Source organism: Leuciscus leuciscus, assembly GCF_965113295.1.
Source record: "Leuciscus leuciscus genome assembly, chromosome: 1".
Classification (NCBI taxonomy): domain Eukaryota; kingdom Metazoa; phylum Chordata; class Actinopteri; order Cypriniformes; family Leuciscidae; genus Leuciscus; species Leuciscus leuciscus.
Genome location: NC_138725.1, coordinates 45,638,647 through 45,662,900, shown reverse-complemented (window position 1 = coordinate 45,662,900; position 24,254 = coordinate 45,638,647). Strand labels below are relative to the sequence as shown.

At 37.8% G+C, this 24,254-nt stretch overlaps 1 protein-coding gene across 1 annotated transcript in view; it reads right to left on the bottom strand.

Annotated features, from left to right (window-relative positions):
* Positions 1-24,254, bottom strand: part of ttyh3a (tweety family member 3a) — a 69,337-nt gene that overhangs the window by 22,689 nt on the left and 22,394 nt on the right. Inside the window, exons 3-8 of the mRNA XM_082189486.1 lie at positions 16,105-16,216; positions 15,733-15,953; positions 14,484-14,579; positions 11,355-11,427; positions 8,551-8,626; positions 2,407-2,462 (exon numbers count right to left, since the gene is read on the bottom strand). Of these exons, the coding sequence (XP_082045612.1) occupies positions 2,407-2,462; positions 8,551-8,626; positions 11,355-11,427; positions 14,484-14,579; positions 15,733-15,953; positions 16,105-16,216 (634 nt within the window). The remainder of the gene's footprint in view (positions 1-2,406; positions 2,463-8,550; positions 8,627-11,354; positions 11,428-14,483; positions 14,580-15,732; positions 15,954-16,104; positions 16,217-24,254) is intronic.

The window sequence follows — 24,254 nt, the reverse complement described above, 5'->3', positions numbered from 1 at the left end:
CACTTATCACGTGATGAGAGTGAGGCGAGATTACTGACAAAACAGAGGCAGAGGATTTGGTCATTGACAAATATCTTTTCTTGTCAAATGTGCGGTCAGTTCCGCTGCTTCCAATACACAGAGTACGCATTATAGCAAATTCGAGAGTGCATTCAAATGCGATTTCAATCGTCTCCTTTATGCCAGCAAATTATAGGCCTATACACAGAGTACACGTGATCGCAAATTCGAAAAGCGAAAGTGAAAAGCGTGCTGCTAGCAGGAAGTTAGGCAGGAATTATGAAAAGCAATATGACACAAACGCTGTTCCAACATTGTTCCAAAATGATGCTGCCTTAGAAGATACACTTTGTGTTGCTCAAATTCTAAGGCAGCATTGTATACATAGTTCAAAAGTGTGGGTTTCTTTAATAGAAATTACAACATCTGTTCAGCAATGACACAATAAATTGATCAATAGTGACAGAAATTGTTTGTAACATTATACATGTCTTTGCCATTTAAAAAAAAAAAACTAAAATAATAATAATCTTTTGAACTTTCTATTAATCAAATCTAGAAGAAAAATGTATCATGGATTTTTTTTTTTTTTTTGAAAATTCAGCTTTGCCATCACAGGAATAAATTACATTTTAAAACATTAAAATAGAAAATATAATTATTTCAATTGTAATATTCTAGAATATTGCTGTTTTTACTGTTTTGATCAAATAAATGCAGCCTTGGTGAGTATAAGAGACTTCTTTTAAAAACATTAAGCGAATCATACAGACTTTTAAATAGTAGTGTACATTAGTCCATTTAGGATAAGGAAATTCCAGAAAAACACTGTAAAAAAATTATATGATCAATATGTTATGACAACATATGTTTTTACATTGCTTTAACTCATCAAAATAAGTTAATAAATTATATAAATTATACAAGATTCAACTAATTTCTTAAAGTCTGTTTAATGTAATTTCTAAGTTGAAATGATGAACTTGAAAGTTGGTTGTACTTAAATTTAAGGCAATTTTTTTTTTTTTTTTTTTTACAGTGTAGTTATTTTAAAACAAGAACATGTCTTGTGTGAACAGCCCCTTAGAAGGTACCTGACAGTAGACAGCAAAGTAGCTCTGATGTTTGAACTATAAAGCATTAAATTGGTTGCAGAATCTTCAACATTTCTCTTTAAATGTTCCTGGATGACATTTTAAGCCTAAAATCAATATCCATTCCACTTATTTGCTGTCTCAGATGTGAATCAGGAAGAGTTCATCTGTATGCTGCATGAGAACTGGAGGAACTCCATTTCTAGGCATCAGCTGACAAAGTACAACGTTCAATCTCCATATGGGCATTACCCTTCATTCAAATTAAGTGATATCAAGACAATGGAGCTGTCACTGACATAATAGATCAATCATGATCAGTTAAGAGCTGTGATTTGTTTGAATTATGCACATGCATTAGTCAAATAAAGACTTGGAGAAGGACTTCATTAACTAAAGGGAGAGGCAGGAAGCCAAAGGAACACACATTTCCATCGAGCTCTCGCAACGAGGAGAATGCTAATGTACAGGGACAACGAAGCAGGGGGCGTGTGAGTGTGAGGAGGGAGAAGATTGGCTGTCTTCCAAAGACCAGAGAGATGCCTCGCTGTCTATTGTTTACACTGGCAACTACCATCTAAGGCAGCTTCCTTAGCACAATGAAAATCAAACTCTTTACCGAAACAACAACATTAATGGTCCCTCACACCTCACGTTACGTGCACAGGACTAAGTTCATTCTCCCAGAGCATCAGTGATGGTATTGTTAACTAAAACTATTCAAAATCGTTTTCAGTAACTGAATTAAAGCTGAAATCAATTAAAATCTAAATATCAGATGAAAAACCTAAAATGTACAAAATTTGACCAATTACTAAAAGTTAAATAAAAAAAGGGGTTACAGCTAAACAGATAATTATAAAGCCTATTCAAATATATTGATAAATAACAGAACATAATACTAAAATAAAATATTTGCTCAGTATTTAAACCAAATTTTTAATTAAATGTAACTTTTTTATTTACACTACAGAAATGTAAAAATAAAATTGTCACAGTTAGTGAAATTGTCACTATCTGTGATAATTTCACTAACTTTATCGCAATGCATTCTGGGATTACCTCTTCCTTGAACCAGACCAGTAACGCTGTGTTAGGGTTAAGCCAAAAGAGGAATCTATAAGGGTGTTTAATTTTACAGTTCTCAAAAGCCTTTGCATTGGAAATGTACCTAAGATGCCAAATTTGTCTAGTTAGGAAGCTCACTAGGGTTTGGAACAGAGCCGATATACATTCTTGAGGACATCTCTCAGAGGTTTGAAGGTGAGGGATTTAGTTTATAGAGAAAATCTGAATCATTATCTATGGTTACCTGTTGATAGGGGTTGACCTGACCCACGTGACATGTGAGGTAATACTGCAGGATATCTGTGAAGAAAGAGAGAGAGAGGTGTTAGGTTAGAAGAAATCAGCATTTAACATCTAGATGAAGATCCACTCATGGCAGTGTTTTTCCATTTGCTTGCCTCTACAAACTTATTAAAATTCGACATGAAACGGAAGTTGCGATAGACTTTTACTTTCCTTCTGTGTCCTATTTCCAAATGAAACGGCATTTCAAGCAAGAAAAATGTAGGGCGGGACTTGATTTTGTCAATGGGGAATTGTTTGGAGGATTGTGGTCTGCTAATGGTCGATCTCATGTGAGTGACAGGTTGTCCCACCAAAGCGCCAGTAAAGACGTCACCAGAGAAGACGAGATGTTGCTGAAAGAGGGAGGTGAAGTTTTGACGAATTTTTCTTAAAAAATATAATCCTTCAGAATTGTCAATTTGGACTTCATGGTGAATAACAACAAATTGTGACTATTTCACAAGCACAGTAAGTCATTACAAACCTGCAACAAGCTAAAAATCTTTTCTCATTTCTTTCCGTTTCACATCCGCCCTCAGCAGATGAACTCACACTGACACACTATCATTTGCTGACCTCAGAGAGCCCACAGCAGCCATGTCAGGTATTTGAATAGCTATATTTCCAACCACGAGGCAATTTAGATTCAGTCCACGACTGCCTCACTCAACCAAGATAAGCCTAACATATAATTTCTCTTCTGTAGAGGACAATTTCCCAGTCAATGCAAATAGAATCAATAACTAATCCTAGACTAGACCAGATTTTTTTGCACCGATATTAGAGGAAAATCTGTGGAACGGATTTAGACATGCTAAAACATGTTAAAATTAAGCTGAGAACACTCTTATTGGTAGCTTAAAGCATTAACAAATAGCCAAAATATTGAATAAATGTAGGCTTTCAGTCTTAGGGGTGCTCAAGAATAACTCTTGCCTCAGGTGCAGTAGGTTGCAAGTTCAGATCTCACTCAACTGGACATTAATAATTGCATATGCTCGTCAGTAAATGTGTATCAGTAATGGTTGTCATATTTGGTAGCAGTTTACATTAACACTTATAATATCACTAGAGTGTAGCGTGTTGGGATGGTAGAAAAGGAGAGAAGCTTCTGACAGCAGACAGCTTAATGCAGCTACTACTTTTAGCAAAGGTGAAGAGAAAATCACAATCACACATTTGAAGAGTGTCGATTTTTAGGACAACTGAAAGAAATACGAGACCTGAAGACCTCCTAAAAAGAAGCACTAGGGTTAGTACCTCAAACAGTTTGACAGCTTGACACTAGTAACACCAAGGTCATGGGTTCGAGTCCCATAATATGGAAACTGTATGCCGATTCGCTGCTCAAGAAACATTTCTAATTATCAATGTTGAAAACAGCTGTGCTGCTTAATGTAAAAAATAAACAAATAAATACAAATTCTTAATGACCCAAACCTTTTGAGCAATGAATCTGACGTGTGACTGTAACGATGAAGAGTGCAGTGACGATGTAGACTGCAGGGTAAAAAAAACAAAAAACCTTCTCTATTTCTGCACCGGAAAATACTAATTCACACAGTCCTCTCATAAACCTCCACACGCCAACGCAGATGGAGTCTTGGGCCATCTTCATACGCAGCTTGCAGAGAGTTGCGTGGATGAGAATCAAAAACAGACACATGCGTCAGAGCAGTGGGTTTGTTGAGGAGGAGTGATGCTTTCATCACTATCATTACACACGTGGACAAGCACATAGCACCGGTCACAGGGAAAAGTGCCAGCAGTGGTGTCTGTAAAACCTGCTTATGAACAAGCAAATTCTCCCATCGCATACAACCGGCCTCCCTGATTGCATATAAACGGTATAATTATAGCAATAATGAGGGAATAAAGCAGCCTCTCAATTCTACCCATGGATGGCTGTATACAAAAGGCTGAAGGGAAAGGCATTGGTTTATAGTGTAGTTCATGGCTGGATTTATAGGTTGTAATAGCATTCAGGCTGTGTGTCAGGGCCCCATAGTCTCACATGTCATGTGTGAATGACCTCCAGTAATTGGAGGCAATATTGTTTGACTGGTGATGCCTTTATGAAACAAAGACAATGGAGCGACTTCCAAAGCGGTTCTGAGAGGAGGCCGAGCTTTAAATCCCACTCACTCTGCGATGACTGCAGGCTGTAAAAGATCCTGATTCATGCAAGACAGGAAAAACGCCAGATCTTCTTTATGAAGGGTTTCACTGCTTTTCTTCAATGATGATTCTTCTGAGACGTTACCAGATGACTAAACCGTGTACATCATGGAAGACAATTATAGCATTAAATTAAACACTTTCCCCATTAAAAGTAGAGATACCGGTATGTTTGGACTATTTTCATCTTCTGGGTTTGAAATCAAGATTGAGCGAACCTCACATGTGATGAGGATAAACATTGTGACACTCTTGTGAGCAACAATGTGAATTATTATTGGTTAGCCAATAATAACAGGCGATTTATAGCCTGACGTCATCATACTCAGATTCTAGTCAGAATATGAGTCTGATACTGCTCCATTGGGCTGTGATTATGGGGCGTTTTTCAACCGAACCAGGAAAGAAAATGCCTCTGCACTCAATTGGTGTATATGCACTCAATATGTTCTTCATTCATCTTTCCGATCGACAAATGCCTTCATCGCGGTTCTCTGTTCTTCTTTTAAAATTAATGCGCTGTCGATATCTTCTATAACAGACCTGATGGCGGAATCTACACATCTCAATTCTCCAGCGGCAGCCGTCTTTGTTGTAAACAAATTCAACCTAAGCGCTCTTTGGTGACATGGATGATTACGTTACTGTTGATCATCTGTCCATCATCGTATAAAGCCCGCCCTGACCATTTGATTGGTCCGAAAATCTCTGGTTCGAGCATTGTTGCTCCACAACGGATCAAGTCCAGACCGAACTTCCCAACCTCAAATGTTGTGGGAGGGGCTAAGTTCGGCTGGCATCCAGGCTAAGTGATTTACATATTGAAGTAGCAAAAGCATTCAGTCTAAGGGGCAATGTGAACGACACAGAAAACAGAAAACTGTTTTATTGGTTTTGGCCGTTCATTTACATTTGGGTGTCTGAAAACGGACACTTTCCTGAAATGTTTTTGAAAATGATACAGTTATAACTACTGTGTAAACTACTAAAATGTGAATTTGTGAAAACAATGAGGTCGTGTGCATGCGTATTATGTGTTCAGTCTATAGGCGTTTTCTTTACGTATGTAGTGTTTCTTTACAAAGTGACATCGCCAAATAATGGCCTGGCATGAACACAGCGTTTTTTGTCGTTTTTTTTTCTTCAGATCAGTTTAAACGGGGATCATTTTGACAACGCTGGTGCGGCAAAAAAAACAAAAAAAAACGCAAAGTAAAAAAACGTTTCTGTTTTTAGTACATCATTGTCATGTAAACGCACCCATACTGTAAACTTTTTTGGGAGTAAGGAAATTTAAAAAAGGACCCTTTTTTACATTTCAAAATGTTTAAGATGTATATTTTCACCCAAACACCCACTATTGTGTTTTCATGACATTACAAACTCACAGCAGTGTTTACTAGTTTTTTTAATTGTTGTAATGCCAGGCTAATATAAAAAAGTATAGTGTTACATAACTATAATAATAATAATAATAATAATACAAAAGTTTGCTAGATTTTAATTATTGCATAAATGCATAACAGTCTGTAAAAAGTCTAAAACGTCTGTAAACAACTAGACTGTGTATTAAACGCCACAGCACAAAAGACATGCTGGAATACATATTGAGGCTTTCCTCACAGAAGGCAGACACACGATGGCACAGGGACATGCATGCAGTTTGTAAGTACAGAGAAGCCTGGGTTCTATTCTGGGGAAACGCAGTATGACTCGTCAGTCTAGGACAGTGATGGCCCGAGGGAACACACTCAAAGCTTCACTGATCACTTTTTCTCTGTGGATTCCATCTACAGCCATTAATGCTTCCGGCTGAATCACTGCTCCAAATCTTTTTCTGGATTAAAGGGATGTAACTTGTGCAAAGGTGTGAGCTAAAGTCTGATGTGTTAGTTTTAATTAACAACAACACTGCTTCAAAAGACTTCACAACAACAACGATAAATATAAATATAAAGATAACCATAATGATAACTATATTAGCATCCGCACCAGTGGACTATATCGTTCTGTTTATTCTAAGCGTGTGCTGGTGTTTCACCTTAAATGTGCGAGCTTGTTTACAGCAGGATGGATTCTGATTGGCTCATCAACTGGATAAAATAGTTCTGAAAGTGATTCCAATGATATCGTCCCTCTGTGTCATTATCATTATAGCGGTGATGTGGACTTCACTATTCTTTAACTATATATTTATCATTCTCTTTATAGTAATCATCCTTGGTGTGAACGGGACTTTAGAATAAAGTGCACAAGTCACATGGAGCACTTGTGAATTTTTGGTGCTTGACTGCACATGGACACTATGAACTGGGTTAGACAAAAAAGTCTGGGTAAAACAGACACATATTATTTTTATTTCCACAGACCCCAAAAAATTACAAATTGAAATTACATCAGGGTGGATAAATAACAGCACAATGTTCAATTTTGGGTGAACTATCCCCTTAAGGAGTTATTTAGAGCAAATGAGAGAAAGACTGACGATAGGAAGAACAAAGATAAGAATAGAGCCCAGAAAACACACAATTTCATGGGTGTGTGAAGCTGAGAGTCACACGGTTTATCATCCCCATCCTTCAGCGGTTTTCTCTTCCTCTCCTCTTATCTCTCTCCTGTTTTCTGTTCTTCAGAAGTTCTCTTTGCTGTAGCTCTTCTCTTCACAGCTGACTAACAAATTGATTAATCATAACAGAGGCCAAAGTTGACATATCGAACCTGCTTATGCTACACTAAAGCATACAGGGATCCACATGCATTCATTATTACACTTCTGCTTACTGCGAAGCACCAATGCTAGGAGTCATTCACTGAGCCCCAATATAACCTCTGCACCTTAATGACAATAGCTCCAACATAACGAAACCCATTTAAAAGCATTTAAAGATGCCATAGTATGCCACTTTCACAAAGTCTTGCTTTTGTCTTTGGGTCTACTAGAATAGGTGTTCACACTTGAATGTTTAAAATGCATGATTGCAGCACCTCTCTTCCCAGTCTGACGCTCCGTTTAGTTCCTGTCTCTATGACACCCCTCCTTCCGAAAAGCGCAGTGTACTCTGATTGGCTGTCTGGACCAGTGTGTTGTGATTGGTCAGTCGCTTCGAGTGTATTTCAGAAATGTCCCGCCCCTTACTATAACTGAGTTTCAACACACTACTAATGCAACTCAGTCAGGCCTTGCACTTTTTTTGTGGATGGGGATTGTTTAAATGAGGAATATTGTGATGTGTACGTTCCTAAAAGAAAACTCAAGATTACAATAGAGGCGTTTGAGGGAGTTCAGAAACAGTTTGGAGTGACTTTGTAACTTTGCAGACCTTTTTCATACTCAAACAGTAACATTACACACTAAAGAAAGTTGAAAATGTAAAGCAGCATAATATGTCCTCTTTAATAGGATTCACACATGTTCAAGCCTGTGAAAATGCTTCCTTTCCAGGGAATAAGTCACAGGAAGACCATTTTTCAATGGGCCGTACCCTGAGTCCACCTCGATTAGGCTTGACCAGAACGTATGATCTCGCTCCGGCCACCCAAAGAGGAAGGGCTTGGACACACAAAACAAACACAGGCTGGTGGATGAAACACCCACACAGTTGTCTCTTCCCACTGATTTACTGAGAGCATCCAGCCTCCTGTGGATAATAAGGTCACTTTGAAGAGGAACTGCTGTGTTGAGTAATGCTGATAAAGTGAGGAAGAGAAAGTCAGATGGAACGCTTCCTCTCTGAGCCAACAGGAAATGAAAGCCTGTGTGCTGTTCACTCCTCAGAGAACACGCTCCTCCGTCAGGAGGTGTAGGACAGTCTATATTCAGACAGACTCGCGAGTGATTCACAATAACACTTGATAGATTAAGCGTCTTACAAATCAGCAGGAGGTGGAAGAAAGAAAATGGTAGAGAGAACTGAATAAAACGTACCTTTCTTGATAAGTGTGTACTGCTCTGACACCTTGGTAATGTACATGTCAGGTGCCGCACAGAAGTCACTGAAGCCCTAAAATGAGAGAGGAAAGCAATTAAATAGAGTATATTCTACACTTTATAGCATGTTATTTTCCACTGAAGTTCAGAAATATTCTTCAGGACCAATTAATCGCCTTAGTTTATTCATTAAATTAATCAAAACTGACAGATTTCTATTTCAAATAAACACTGTTCTTTTAAAGTTTCATGACTTTTCTTTAATCGCAGTTTTCACGATATTAAGCAGCACAATTGTTTTCAACACACACACAAAAAAAGTTTCTGCCTTATATTTGTAAGTACCTTAAACTTGGATACTTAAGTCATTTCAACTTAAATTACATTAAACTGACAATTACAGTAAAACTTAAAAAAATGAGCTGAATCTTGTATAACTTATGAAAACTTATTTTAAGTTTAAGCAATGTAAAAACATATGTTGTCATAACTTATTGATCATATAATTTTTTACAGTGTAATAGGAAATGTTTCTTGAGCAGTAAATTGTCATATTAGACTCATTTCTGAAGGATCATGTGACACTGAAGACTGGAGTAATAATACATTTAAAAAAAATAAATGTAAATTTTTTTTTAAATTTTTTTTTTAAATCAAATAAGTAAGGAATAATTGACGACAGGCCGTTGAATAATTAGAAAAATAATGCACACCCGAGGTGGTAATGCGGTCACGACGCGAAGCGGAGTGGCCGTTACACCTCGGGTGTGCATTATTTTTCTAATAATTCAACGGCCTGAAGTCAATTATTCCGCTTATACTACAGTTACCACACCTCGAAACATTGTTCAGATTATGTATTTCAAGACGTTTGTAAAGTTTTTGTCATTAAAACGCTCTTGTATGTAGGACTAATTTCTTACGCATCTAATCCCATGCCTCCGTTGCTAATTCCAAAACGTAATTTCAGAGTTAGTAACGGAGGTTTGAGCCGCTGATAGCAGACTAATGCTGGGACACACGACTAGCTGACACATTCTCTGACTGGTTTCATCGACTGCAGCAGATTTTAAACACCGACTTTGAACACAGACTGAACGCGCTGAACACGCGCGGGCATGATCAGTCAAAGTATCAAATTACATTCATAACCGGCCTTAAAGTGTGTTCCCGGCTTTATGCAGTTATTAATGCAGTTATTAGAGAGAGATGTTGCAATAATGAGACCGAAAAGCATGTGCGTCAATATTATTATTTATTAATTAATTCAATCGTTTTAATTAATTCGTTAATTCTTTTTTTTTCTTCTATTATTGACAGATGACAGTAGACTAGCCAAATAAATGAAACCCAAAGCCCTTTTAACAAGTAGGCCTATCAATAATTATTTATTTGTTATTATCTGCAATAAAAATCCGTGCTGCAGGACTATCCATTTATTTAGCCTATATTCAGTTTAATTTTCTATTGATTATAGATAGGACTTTATAGTTTATTTATTCAAATTAAACTGCATGTTTCTATTGATTGTGAAGCTAGACATTGAAAATTGCAGATCAAGCGCATGGGGCGAAATGCTTTTTCTTGTTATGAATTGTATCCTATTTTCCGTTATTACAGTTGACTACGCGAATTGATATGGAACTGTAATGCGGTCAAGACCTGCCTGGAACTACTTTAGCCGTGCGTTTCCCTGAAAATAATGCACACCTTAGAACGTTCGTCAACCAATCAGATTCAAGCATTCAACGGCCCTGTAGTATAAATAGAGCTATTGTTAGTATAAGAGACTTTTCAAAAACATTCAAAACCATCCTGCTGACATCAAACTTTTTGAATGGTAGTGTATATATTTTAAGTTGTTATTTTTAGCGGCAGTGATTTAAATAGCGTCCTGGCAGCTTGCTGTGCTTTAGCTATTTGACAAGTGTTGTATTTTTATTATGGTATGTCAAGTTAAAAAGTCCTTTGCACCTTTGAGATCCCTGATTTCTGTTTCATTGCATTTTGCACCAGCAAGAAAACATCTTATCCAAATTCCCCCCAAGAAATGCATGCAATCAGGGTCAGGTCAATCTGAAACTAGCCCAATCATACAGGGGCTTCCATACAATCGATTTGCCAACTAGTAGTAGGCAACCCACTGACTAGATGATTTTGAGGTTTGTACAATGCTAATATGTAACTGTCTTTTATGTGAATTTAGTAAAAGCAGCACCATGAAATTGTTTTATGAAGTTGCTTAATGATAAATAGGAGTTGATATGTAAACGCTGTTAATGTGCTAATGGTTCTGATGTCCCATCCATGGCAATTTCTATTAATGTCCGGTGTGGACTGGGGAGGGAGTTTTGCATAGTGAGTGGTAAGGTCCTTGCACACTGAGTCCAAAATTTGTGTATGCGTTTTTTCGTATTCGTCATTCGGTGGCTCTGAACTGTCAAAACACTTCTCAAAGTGCTTGCTACAGATGCGAAAAACGCAGAAAATCGATTGAGCGTGAACGTGATTGACACAACGTGCGGTCGTATTTATTTTTTAACAAGCAAAAATTTCGACTCTATGTGCAAGTACCTTTTAGAGTACATCTACAAAAAAAATGGCATGATATCTCCCCTTCAAAGCAGTAATAAGGTATAACTGTGCTAAACAGGCTGCTAATCAGAGATAAGCTATTACTGGCTGCTTTAGGTAATTCCACAGATATAATTCAATATTGTGCAGGAAAGATCATAAGAGGAAGCATCAGTATAATACTGCCCTGCCTCTGTGTGGAGTAGTGTTGCCATGGAGACACTCACCGAGGAGACAGTCAGTTCCAGACCCAGTGAGCCCCAGCTGATCACCAGCGCCAACACACCCAGAAAACACACCCTGAGAGAACAAAGATAATGATTATCTCAGCCATCATTATATACAGTTTATACATGTTATGAACATTTAAATGGTTGGAAACCCCTCAAAAGGTTATTTTTGCTGGGGAAAACCCTTCATCCCACAACAATTTCCATTACTTTCAAATATAATTAGAATTTAATGGAGGTAAAATTACGGAGGCAGCAGTTGGATTAAGCACACATTTATTACCATCATCCATATAGCTTGTTATGAGTATTATCTTTGTCTAAAACAACCAAAACATCTGCTTATCTTCACATCTTAAGGCCATATCTGAGCATATATAACATATTGCAGAAAAGCAGACTGCAAATAATTAATAATAATAATAATAATTTATAGAATTAAATCATATTAATAAAATGAAATAATAAATAGTATATATGCACACACTAATTATTATCATTTGATTTTATTAATATTATTTAATACTTAACTAAAATACTTTTCTAAAAACGAATATATCTTACATGTTTAGTTATATTAAGTTTATTTATCTTATGAATGTTTATATATTTTAATCAAAATTCAGAACAAAAATGACAGTTTGCAGTATACAACTCTAAAGTTGTTTTCTATAATTAAACGTACATTAATGAACATTTTGGCTCCATCTGTTCTTTTAAATTAAGGCCAAATCAAACAGAAGGATGGTATCTTGGTATCATGAATTGCCTTAAGTCAGGAGTGAACTATAGCAACCTCAAGATGTCGTGATTTTAGCAAGTAGCAACTTTTAGTACTGAGCAAATCAATATCCTGACATTTACCTTCTGACACGGCCTCAAGTCAAACAGGCTTTTTTGCTATATAATGTGAATGCAAAATGTTAAATGTCTGAACATATAATGGGCAAGACAAGCCAGAGGAAATCGGTAAGCCAGCTACAGGATGGAGACACCAGGCTTTAATGTGAGCTCCAGCCCGGGGAAACAATGCACTGCTCCCTTCTTTAAGAAACGGCAGGTTATCAGTGGCTAATGAGACGGCTCTATCCGTGTTTTTTGGCTGGGCTAGTGGAATTGTTTTGCACAATCAACTAAATGACAAAACATGATTGGTCCCACACCATGCACCTGAGGTACTCCGGTGTACCCACAAGAAACAAACATACAACATAAAAGTGACCATCCAGCCAGAGATGGACTCTCTAACGTACACAGACAATATCTCTATTTCAAAACCTGGTTTGCTGCCTAAATACCTAAACAGCAAGCTCCTGACACGAAGGCTGTAGATGAGCAACACGAGTTAACTACATTTTTTTTTTTTCTTCTTCTTTTAGTATAGCGTGCAACAGCCGGGCCCCAGATTTAAAAATCCCATTAACTGCCTCCATAGAGAAATGAATTTTTAACGATAACTAAAGCCCTATTCGCACGGGATTAGTATTACCTAGGGACCTCCGGTAATTTGTAATAATCGCAGAGGTCGTCTGTGATTTTTATCCCGTGCGAATCTGCCATGTCTGTAAAAATTCCCCCGAAAATTACCTACCGTATTTCGGCCAACACAGGGGTCCTCTGATAATACCAGTCCCGTGCGAATCCCCATGTCTGTGATTTGGGCTGTTTTTCTGTGAGCCTATCGTTTCCTAAAGAACGTAATAACCATTATGGGCCGTTTAACAGTCCATTTTACGTCTGTATTAAAACTATATTAACAATAAAATCTCTCGATATGCTCTACTCCAATCCGATTATAGTTTTTCTCCAATAAAAACTATGAAGTGCTGCAAAAGAGAAAACAAACTACAGTAAAGACGTGATCCGGAAGCTCAACTCGGACCGTTGTCATGGAAACGTCAAATTAAGTATTTTGGCGCAACATGGAAGCTCTTTTGGAAAGTTTGGACGCTTTTTGTGGTAGTGTAATTTAGTAGTCTGTATCGTGGAGCATTTCTTTGTCTCACACGGCCTCTAAAGACGTCCATCCTGTAAGTATCTCAAGAAATCAAAGTGTGAAAGAGTAAAAATGATATAAAATGAAATAAACCAAATAAAATGTATAGAAAAACAAGCCTATCGCGACGTTTCAGTATTTATAATACCTTCTTCAGGCAGGCTTGTTGTAAATATGGACAAAGAATAAAAGAAAAAGAAGATATATTATATATTTATACAATAATATCATATTCTATAATATATACCATATATTTCTCTAATAAATTGGTTTTAAATAAGTTCTTTTTTTTGAATTGCAATACTGCAGCGCGGTCTTCGTTTCAGCACGTTCAGCTAGTGAAGTGTGAATGGCACACGCTGTAAAGTCCGTAAACTCGAGGGAATTACGAACATTTATTTGCCCGTGTGAATGAGCCACCAAAAACACAGAGGTCAGGGGGTAATTTCTTAATTACAGAGGTCCAGGGGTAATACTAATCCCGTGCGAATAGGGCTATCTGAGGCTCTTGACTGCAAGAACTAAACGTTGAAGTTTCAGTTACTACAAATCCACCAAACCTTTAAAGACAGACCTACTGTGAGCTACACAGTTAATTGATGGTATTTGCTTTGGTTAAAGCCATCAGCCCACATCATTTCTACTTATTTTTTAAATATTGTGTTCAAGAGAAGAAATCCTTGTGAGAAACTAAAGAAATCTGCACCTAAATCTGTCCCCACCCACTCCCATGAAGCACTATGACAAACGATTCAGTCCCCCGGTTTCACAGACAAGGCTTAAGGCTAGTCCCAGACTAAAATGCATGTTTGAGCTGTTTTAACTGAAAGCAACTTGCAGTGACATATCTTAAAATACAGTAATCAACATTTGAAGTGGATCGAAACCTTTCATCAAAGTTATACATGAATTTTGAACAACACCCGTTCTCGTCTTAGGACAACTTTGATGAATTGTTTTGATCCACTTCAAATGTTGACTACTGTACGTCAGTGCCAATAGCTACGTTTACATGGATACTTTTTGCTTCAATCATAATTCATTCATTCCAAATTCTATAAGCACTGAAGCTCTATTTTCCCTGGTGTACCACACATGACTCAAAGACACATCTAGAAGAACCTTCTTACCCAATCAGAGTTCCTTTGGAGTTGCGTATGAGACCGAAGAGCACCAGAAGGCAAATAAGCACATCAAACAGCAGCAGACCCAGGTAGCCCAGCCACCTAATGAGGACAACACATTAACATAATACATTTCAACCGCAGCAAATTCTACAGCATTAAATGTCACTAACACTAACAGATCACTTGTCTATTGTACACTTCCAAACCTTTATTCCGCAAGGATGCATTACATTTATCATTTATAATGTTACAATAGATTTCGATTTCAAATAAATGTTGGTGTTCTGAACTTTCATCAAACAATCCAAAAAAATCACAGTTTCTACAAAAATATTAAAATAATTACTGTTTTACTGTTTTTTTTTTATCAAATAAAATGTAGCCTTGGTGACAGACCCAAAACGTTTGAACAGTAGTATATACTATATACCGGTACCAAAAAAAAAGTCTAAGTTTCATAACAAATCTATTTAAATGCACATGCCCTAGTGAAGATCTTTACATTTTTTGAAGCTTACTCGTGCAAACTTTCCATCACGATGATAGGGTTTTTGTTAGATGACATAAAGGTGGCAACATTTGTAAAAAACGTGTTTAGAAAATGAACATTTTGGGAATCCATACCTAACATGTTTAGTTTTATAGGCTAATCCTGGTTTGGAAGCCTGGAATGCAACTTCTTTGACTTTTTTAGGCAAACTAACAGACCCCCACGGCTATTTCTTTCACTGAGAAATGTAAATGGTTGACGGGAAGTGGAAAGAGACAGCGAGTGAACAGAATACTAATTTCTATTCTCTCTGAGAATGCACTGTTCACAACTTTTGTGACACAGAGAAATCCTTTGAGCGTTTTTTTTTCTCCCAATTTTTTTGGGGGATGTTAAAAAGGTTTTACACAAACAAAATATACTTCATAATGTGTCACAACACCAACATTTCAGTTACCAATATAAGGAAGATAAAAATATATATTTCAATAACACCCCACAATAACACTTAAACTAGTAATAACACATTTCATCTTTTTTAATAAGTGTTTTTATTTGTATTGTTTTTATTTTGAACAAAAGCAAGCTAAATTCCTTTATTAAAAATAACTAAATGTATAAATTCTTGCATCTGGATACTGAAATCTGTATTTTGTTTTTGTTTTGTTTTTTATTGACTTGGTACTGAAGTACCAGAAAGTTTGACAACCCTACAGATTTCTTTCACTGATCTCTTTATGTGACAGATATGAATGTACGTACCTGTACCAGTCATATAGTTCAATCTGGGTTGCCAGATCTTCCAGGGAGATGCTGAGATTGTTCCAAAAAGGAATGTCAGCCATCTGATAGACCAGCTCACCCCGCTGAGCCTGGAGTTTCTGTATGATGGACAGGTAGTCTGTATGCTTTGCATACTGGTCCTTTAGTAGCTGAAGATTCTCGTCCACAGTCTGGCTCTGAGCTGATGTACTTTCTGACACCTACAGAAACACACATTTGCTTTATAAGCTCTTTTCTCATGAGCTAAGGATCAGTGTAACAACGGTAAGTCAGTGAGAATGGTAAGCTCTGGTGTGTTTTGGAGGGATGGAGAACCATTACAACATAACCCAGTGTGCATCAGTGCCTCACCAGTCTGTGGATTCCTGACACGGTGCGGTTGGCATGGCGGAGGGAGTAAGTAAGTCGATTCACGCCGTCACAGGTCTCTCCGTTCCCGTAGAAACCAACAGCAATGCCGGCGCTGTAAGGACACAAAAAATGAAGGCCTTCAGTAGAGCCGTGGTAACCCTGAGGAATAGGTCAGTAATTTCTAAAACCCTGCACACAGCCGGAAGAAGATAACACAACTGAACACATGATATGAATGACCCATTAAATAATAGTTAAGGATCACAGATAATTCAGGATACTGATAAACAGCAGTCATTCCCGACCAGAGGCACTTAAAAGGATAGTCCACCCAAAAATGAAAAGTCTGTCATCATCATAGTAATAACAGTCATTCAGTTACTGGAAATACAACAAATGTGTTTATATAAACCACCGTTTGGGGCGTGTAAGATTTTTTTGTGTGAGAAATTAATACTTGTAAATGCATTATTTTAATTTTTTATGTATATGTTGTGATTATTTTAACTCCTTTTCTATGTAAAGCACTTTGAATGAAATGAAATACCATTGTGTATGAAATGTGCTATATAAATAAACTTGCCTAGCATATGCAAAATATTTCCATTTCAAATAAATGCTGTTCTTTTGAACTTTTTATTCATCAAAGAATCCTGAAAAATCATGGTTTCCACAAACATATTAAGCAGCTCAACTGTTTTCAACATTGATTATTAAGTTTTCAATAGCTTTTAATCATTGACATTTTTATTATATGTGTTGCTTACGTGATGTTTCTATTTCAGATTATATCTTTTTCTCTTTTTGTGTTCTGTGTTACATTGTAAAGCACTTTGGTCAGCTTGTGTTGTTTTAACTATGCTATATAAATAAAGTTGCTATTGCTATTATATATGGCTCATAACCAAAAGGTTGCTGTTTTAAGCCTCATGAAAGCCTGTGAATAAGACAAACAGCCATTTGCTCTAGGGATGCACGATATATCGGCCACCATATCGGTATCAGCCGATATGCGTTCATTTTTAATATTATCGTTATTGGCCTGATAAGAAAATTTGGTCAATGTATATAAAAGCTGATAAATAATGGATTATTTCCTTCAACTGAGACACTTCAGATGAGCACGGTTCGCCATGATGTTATCGAAATGCTTGAAATATGATTGGAATCACTTTGAAAAGGAAAATACAGTTAAGAACAACATGTGTAGAGCAAGTCTGTCATATAGGCTTCATAACATTATAATGAGAACATCATTATAATTGTGTGCTTGAGACATAGTGAGACTTTTGTTTTTGTAATGCTCTCAAAAACGATACAAAAATTTGGATTTAGATTTATCGGCCAATTTAGCCTATCGGTCATAGGCTTTGAGATATAAAGAAATATCGTATAGGCCAAACTTTTCATATCGGTGCATCCCTACTTTGCTCCAATGGGAGGTCCCTAAAATTTAGTATAATCTAAATGACTACTTGCTTGCTTATTCATTTGTAGAGTTAACAACTAACATAATGTTGTCTGTGGCTTTATACAGAGATCCATACAGAGAAACATAGTGGTCAGATGGATATCACTCTGTGATACTCAACACACCACTGACACCACAGACTGTTGGGCTACTACAACAGCGCTGGGAAAAGTGAGATGAAAACGAATCGATTGCGCTAACAGCTTTGACCGACAGGGAATCAGGTTACAAACACTCGCTGCCCCACAAACCCACTGAGGCCGTTCACAGCAGCGGACCACCTGCACCATCTGAACCAAAGATACAGATCATGACCATTAACACATCTGACTTGAACTTGTTGCCTCTCCACCAGGTGGCACAACAGTACAACCTGCCAGTGGGGCTTTCAATCCCACTCATTCCCATTCCCCACCCTCTCTCGCTCAAGCATCTCACCCAACTCCATTGTAAAGCATTCAATGGCAGCTACAATCAGCAAGCCACCCCATTTACGGGGGGTTCTGCGGCTAAACAAAGAGCTATTCACGACAGGACAGGCCCGCAGCTCTCAGCTAAAGTACATTTAAGACGCATTCCATGCGTTTGCTAGTCTTATTGTTTGTTTCGTGGACAGGCCAAAGACTAAGTATTAAGATTTCACAATAACGTGGATTTGAAGGTCCTATTGTCAGTGAGGCACTACGCAGGAAGGAAGTCACTTGAGTTGAATCGAGTGACAGTCTCTTAAACTAGCTCAATATTTTCTAAACAATCAGTTGGTTGTGTTAAACTGATGCATAGTGTTTCGGTTTTATGCTCCAAGCGTTTTCGTGTTTAGCCGGGGCATGTTGCGGCACGAATGTGCAGATCAGGAAGCAGATGTCACCTCGTCGTTCCCCCCGAGGCCACGGTCATGTGACCCACATTAGAGAGGGCTCAGTGGAGTTCCGAGCATTCCTACTACACTGCAAATCTGGTTGATAATCTGCAATACCAAAGTTAACTAGCAAATACACAGTCTAATCTCTCATACCAGGTCATGAATGACTAGACCGTGAGATTTGGGCAATTTATTTGCTCAAATTATAATGCTACTTGTGTGTTTACACAAAAAACAAAACTGTGCAATGACTTCACTAAGAAATTATTTGTTTGTAAGAAGCAGAGGTTCATATTTGCTGAGCCATAACTGCTGCTCAGAGTAAAATATCAAAGAATACAAAAAGTTAGTACGGTGGTACAATGCTGGTTTCAGATTGCACAAGAGTGGCCCCAGAAAATTATCTGGAGAATTTTGGACACTGTGTGTTTGAATCTCACAGCACTAGAAGCAAAAAAATCAAACCAATGGCATCTGAAAGTAAGTGCTTGAGCTTTTCTCAGAAGAAACATTTTTGCAATGACTTTTAATTATGTAAGGTGTCCAGTCAGAGTTCACCACATTGTATCTGATGTTTTACAATCTAAAAAAAAGTAAACTTATTTTTGTTAACTGTTTTGACTTAAGTGTACTGTTGGCATTTTTCTTTCAAAATAAATGCCTCTTGGTTTTATATTTTGTTATATAAATGCAAAAAAAAAAAAAAAAAAAAAAAAAACACTATACTCTGGCTACTATATACCATGTTACTGTTTCATTAACATACCATGATACTTAAAAGAAAAAGCAGAAGAGGGAAGCAGTGAGGTTTATAGGATCAGATGCATTCAACCACACAAGAGACATCTCCGATAATAGTTATGCTGAGAGATGGGAAGTGATTGTGGGCTCTAAGGCAAGATGTGACCCGAGGACAGATCAATCAGTGGTCCCGCAGATGTGGCCTATGGTGGGCCGACATCACTGCTATCCTGTATTAATTAAAGTTCAGTCTGTTAGACGGTCTCTATTCTGAGCCTAAGCTCTCACGGGGCAATACAGACATACTGCAAACAAATAAATAACAAAAATAAGCCACATGACTCATCGAAATCTATCCCAGGGCTCGCTGATGCTAAGCAGCAGACTATATTTGAGTAACATATAGAATAAGTAATGACCTGTGAATGTTGATCGATGTGAACGGGTTAAACACTCCTTAGAGAATAACACTCCATTGACTGGGCAGATCACACTGAGCGATCTCATTACTTATGCTCGTTCTGGTGCACCCATCCCCCTAAAGCACAGCGTCCTGAATCAGTGGGGATTTGGCTAAGTGGAGTGTCACACGGTTAAGACGAGACCAGTTTGGTCAAAATGTGCCTGAAGAGTGAGCGGCCTTTGGTGTTCTTCCCAAAACAAAAGGCTCTCATGTGCAGATTCATTTAATGACTAATTTAAAAACAGTTTGAATCACTATTCAATAGGACAGGGCAAAAAATGTATACGTCAATATTTTGCCAAATTTTGCCACTGGCTCTATAAAGTCACAGAGTGGGGTCACCGAGTGCTGAGGTATATGGTGCATGTGGTGACAACGCTCTGCTGATTCCATAGCTGAAGAGTTCCAAACTTCCACTGGCATTAATAACAACACAAAAACTGACAGTGACATGACGTGAAGGCCAAGTATGGTAACCCATACTCGGAATATGTCCTCTGCATTTAACCCATCCAAGTTAGTAGTATTTGAGTTTATTGCCATATCAGCATCACCGGCTATTACATGGCAGATACATATTAAACATTTAACAACATACTATCATAAGTACAACATAATAAAACATTTTTACAAAAAGTACATGTACAAAATAAATGCAATTCTATAAAAGGTTCTTTAAAAGTACTTGTGCTAAAATTCTTTTAAAAAAAATTAAAAAAAATCTGGATCCATAAGTCCTTAAAAGTTTGTCCTGATAAAAAGCGCCATCTCATAACATTAAAGATTGGGCAGTACAAAAGAATATGTTTTACAGACAAGTTGGTACTACAGTATTGACATTTTGGTGCTAGTATGGACTATCCGACACCTTGCTCGGGTCTTGATTTAAAAGGGTAGACGCATCTTTTCCCAACCACAGAATTTATTTCAAATAGGCCTAATTTGTTATTCTGACATTCTACTTGCCATTTCTCTAATATGTATTGGTTGATTAAGGGATTTATGTCCCTATCCAAGTTAGTGATAGTGAACACACATTTAGGAGCAGTGAGTAGTGAACACACACACACACTGCAAACCGTGGACACACACACCCGGAGCAGTGGGCAACCATTTGCTGTGGCGCCCGGGGAGCGATTGGGAGTTAGGTGCCTTGCTCAAGGGCACCTCAGTCATTTCCTGCAAAGACTTTCGGGTTGATAGTCTGACTCTTCTAACCATTAGGCCACAACTTCCCCTAAAACTGTGCGACAAGAGCTTCATGGAATGGGTTTCCATGGCCAAGCAGCTGCATGCAAGCCTCACATCAACCAAGTACAATACTTTTTAAAGTGTATATACATTTATATTTTTGGAAGGTCTTTGAAGGACAAAGAAACATATGAAGAACAAGGAAACACATTACACAGAACAGGTCTATTGATTGAAAACTCCAGCACCTAGAGCAGGTGTTGAGTGGATTCTCACTAACTGAAACGCGTCTGATTGGCCATTGCATTCATGCCGTAAACAGACATATCGGAGATTGGCTACAATGCTGCAAACACATTTGAATTTTTTTTTTACGTTTTCAAAGATCACACATGAGATTAACTTTTAACATTATCATGATATTCACTATTTTCCATAATTTTATATTGTCAGCAAAGAGATCACGATAACATTGCTAATATTCAATGCATTCCCAAGCCCTACTGCCAATATTAGCAGAGACAGAATATATTTAATAAGTATGAAAAATGGACGTTATAACTGAAATATATCCCAAATGATTCAGAATTTGATCAAATCTGGAATCAAGTGCTTGTGAATCAGAATGGAAAACAGGAATTCTGCTATAATTAAATAATTTGTATATTTTACAGTGATGTAGAGCTGGACAGATCCATCATATTGAAGGCATAAAAATGTTGGATGGACACAGATTATATCTGTCAGTCTCAGGGTCTTCAGAATTCCCAAATGAGCTTCTGTGATGCTATCGAAGTCTTTGAAGTGGCTTCAATGTCAAGTCATGAGCTGCTTAGCATAAATGCTGTAAAGGTTTCAGAGTCTTGCTCTGGATTTCCATAATCTTCAGTTATGCAGCACTACAGCTAAAATGTGCCTGAAGCTACAGATATCAGAAGTCCATGCATGAAACTTAGGTGCTGTGCATCTGAAATGAGTCCTCATTTCTGGAGTCCTGTTTCACACCAACTACATTCAAAACCGCTGGCAAAACCAGCAATGCAAGTTTGAGAGGTGGCACCCCGACAAGTCTCACGAGAATCACGACTTGCTTTACAACACAACGTCACATACATCAACAAGATATGAAGCAGCCTCTATGGAAGACACTAGCACGCATTTCAGACTTGAATCATGGCAGAGTCGACGAAGAAAGCGCGGTCGGAAGAGTGCAGAGACGGCTCTGCGTGAGTGGCATTTACCACAGTAACGTTAAATACAAGTACTTCACAGCGACTCTAGGGGTCGCTGTTTGAGAAAAACAGAAACTACATAGTGTGCCTTTAATCAAAGCAAATTCATGTGTCTTGACCTGCAAGCCTCCACTATATCAGTTCTGATTGAACAGTGTGCATTTGATGGGATTTCATCAGGACTAAATAATGCATGTGGTGCAACAGAACTCAAAATAGATGTCAAAGAAACACTCCTATGTAGGAATAAATACCAACACAGACACTAAATGTTCCTCACAACCAACAGGAAACATTTAGAGTAGGTGTTGGCCTACATTACTGATTGGACGGTAGATGAATCTACAATATAACATGCCTTAAATTCTGCTGTTTACGATCGCTCCTCTGCGTCCTCATGAATCATTGATGCAGGACAGAGGATTGCTTGTCTTAACCACATTTTGTAAAACATTCTTGTACTTTCTGGTTTCTATTGAGCGCTCAATGCATCCACTGAGATTTCTTGTAAAGCTCTCAAAATATGTGCCTTCATCAGCAATTCTCAGGAGATTTCACCATACTTCCAAGAAAAAAAATGTAATTTATTACAAGGGCTTCTTACTAAACAACCTGTTCCTGTATAGGCTGTCTAGATCCACAGGGTGTACAGCAAAACTGTCCACTGGACGGACGCCATGAGCTCATTTCCTCCTCATGCATAAGTGATGAGTAGTCCATGCAGAATCTGCACTTTTACACATTTATGCGCTGATTGGGGAGGAATATCTGCATAGTTTTGCAGAATAATCTCAAATATGGTAAGAGGGGAGAGGACATTTGTATGACTAACATACAAAAGAATTACATGGAGAAATCTGCAGAGCTTTCAGTGGAATTCTGATGATGCCGTTCTCATGCAGGCGTGTTTATGTGGAATACCATTTCTGTTGTCACTGTTACGTCCTCCCCTGTCTAGGGTAGAGGAGAAGGAACAGTTTTAAAATAAAAGCTAAGGAAACTAAATAGATTAAACTAATTAATGTTACAGAGCCCCTGTCTCCTGTCCCAGCACTTTTGAATAAGCACCACAATATTCCAAATACAAAAAAGTTAAGGAACACAGTAACCTACCTGTTTTAGTCAAATAAATAACCTAAAATAAAGACGCAGTTCTAAACATAACTCCCTCTCTATAAACAAGAGAAAAGGACAACTAAATAAAATGGAGCCCACCTCCCTACAGCTTCCTTAAATTTCAATAATCAATAAAGAAAGAAACAAACTCAGGGATAAAATGAATATCCAATTAACAATCAGTGCAACAAATCTCCCTTGAGATAGTCTCACACAAAACTAAAATACCTTACACAAACACAAGGAAATTTAACAAATGTTTGAAACAGGAGAAAGGGACCCAACAGAAATCCAGCCTCACGTCTCCGCATCATTCCACACCTGGTCGGCTTTTGTATGGGAGCACAAGGCCACAAGAGCGAATCAGAAGAGGGAGACAGTTATAAGCGCTGATTAACATCAATTGTTGCTTCTCATTCTAGGAGAGCGGAAACAAAGTAGACAAACAGGAATACACAACACATTTATAAGATTACATTCTAAGACAACCATGTCATCCAGTTATGCTGCAGAATTTGGAATGTTAGCCTTATGCATCAACATCGGGAACGTCGCCAGTGCATTTCACATCCCAAAGGCGAGAACAGAATTTTCAGAGATTTCTGAAGCTCTTGGCATTAAAAGAACTTGCCATTAGCTTTTCAAAAGATCAAGCTTGTTCACATTAGCAGAACAGACTCTGTCCACACAGTCTTTTAAGTGGGGCAGTGGAAAAGAATCCGGCTTAGTAATACTATTCACTTTGCAATAGCCTGTGCAAAAGTGAAAGGTTGAATCTGGTTTTGGGACTAATAAGCAAGGTGAGACCCAGGGACTTTCACTAGGTGTTGCGAAATAATTTTGGAGTAAATACTCAACTATAGCAGGATTAATGGGCAGGCTCTTACCTACATCAATATCATGAACATTAGTGTGACTCGGAACATCAGAAAATAAACTGTTGTTGTTCAAGGAAGATAAGACGGGTAGAGTCTAGATCAGACAGCATGACAGAGTTCTGCAAGCGTCCGCACGAAAGCTTAGCATCACACACAGTCAATCCATCGTCTTCAGGAATGTAAACGGTTAGGAAGA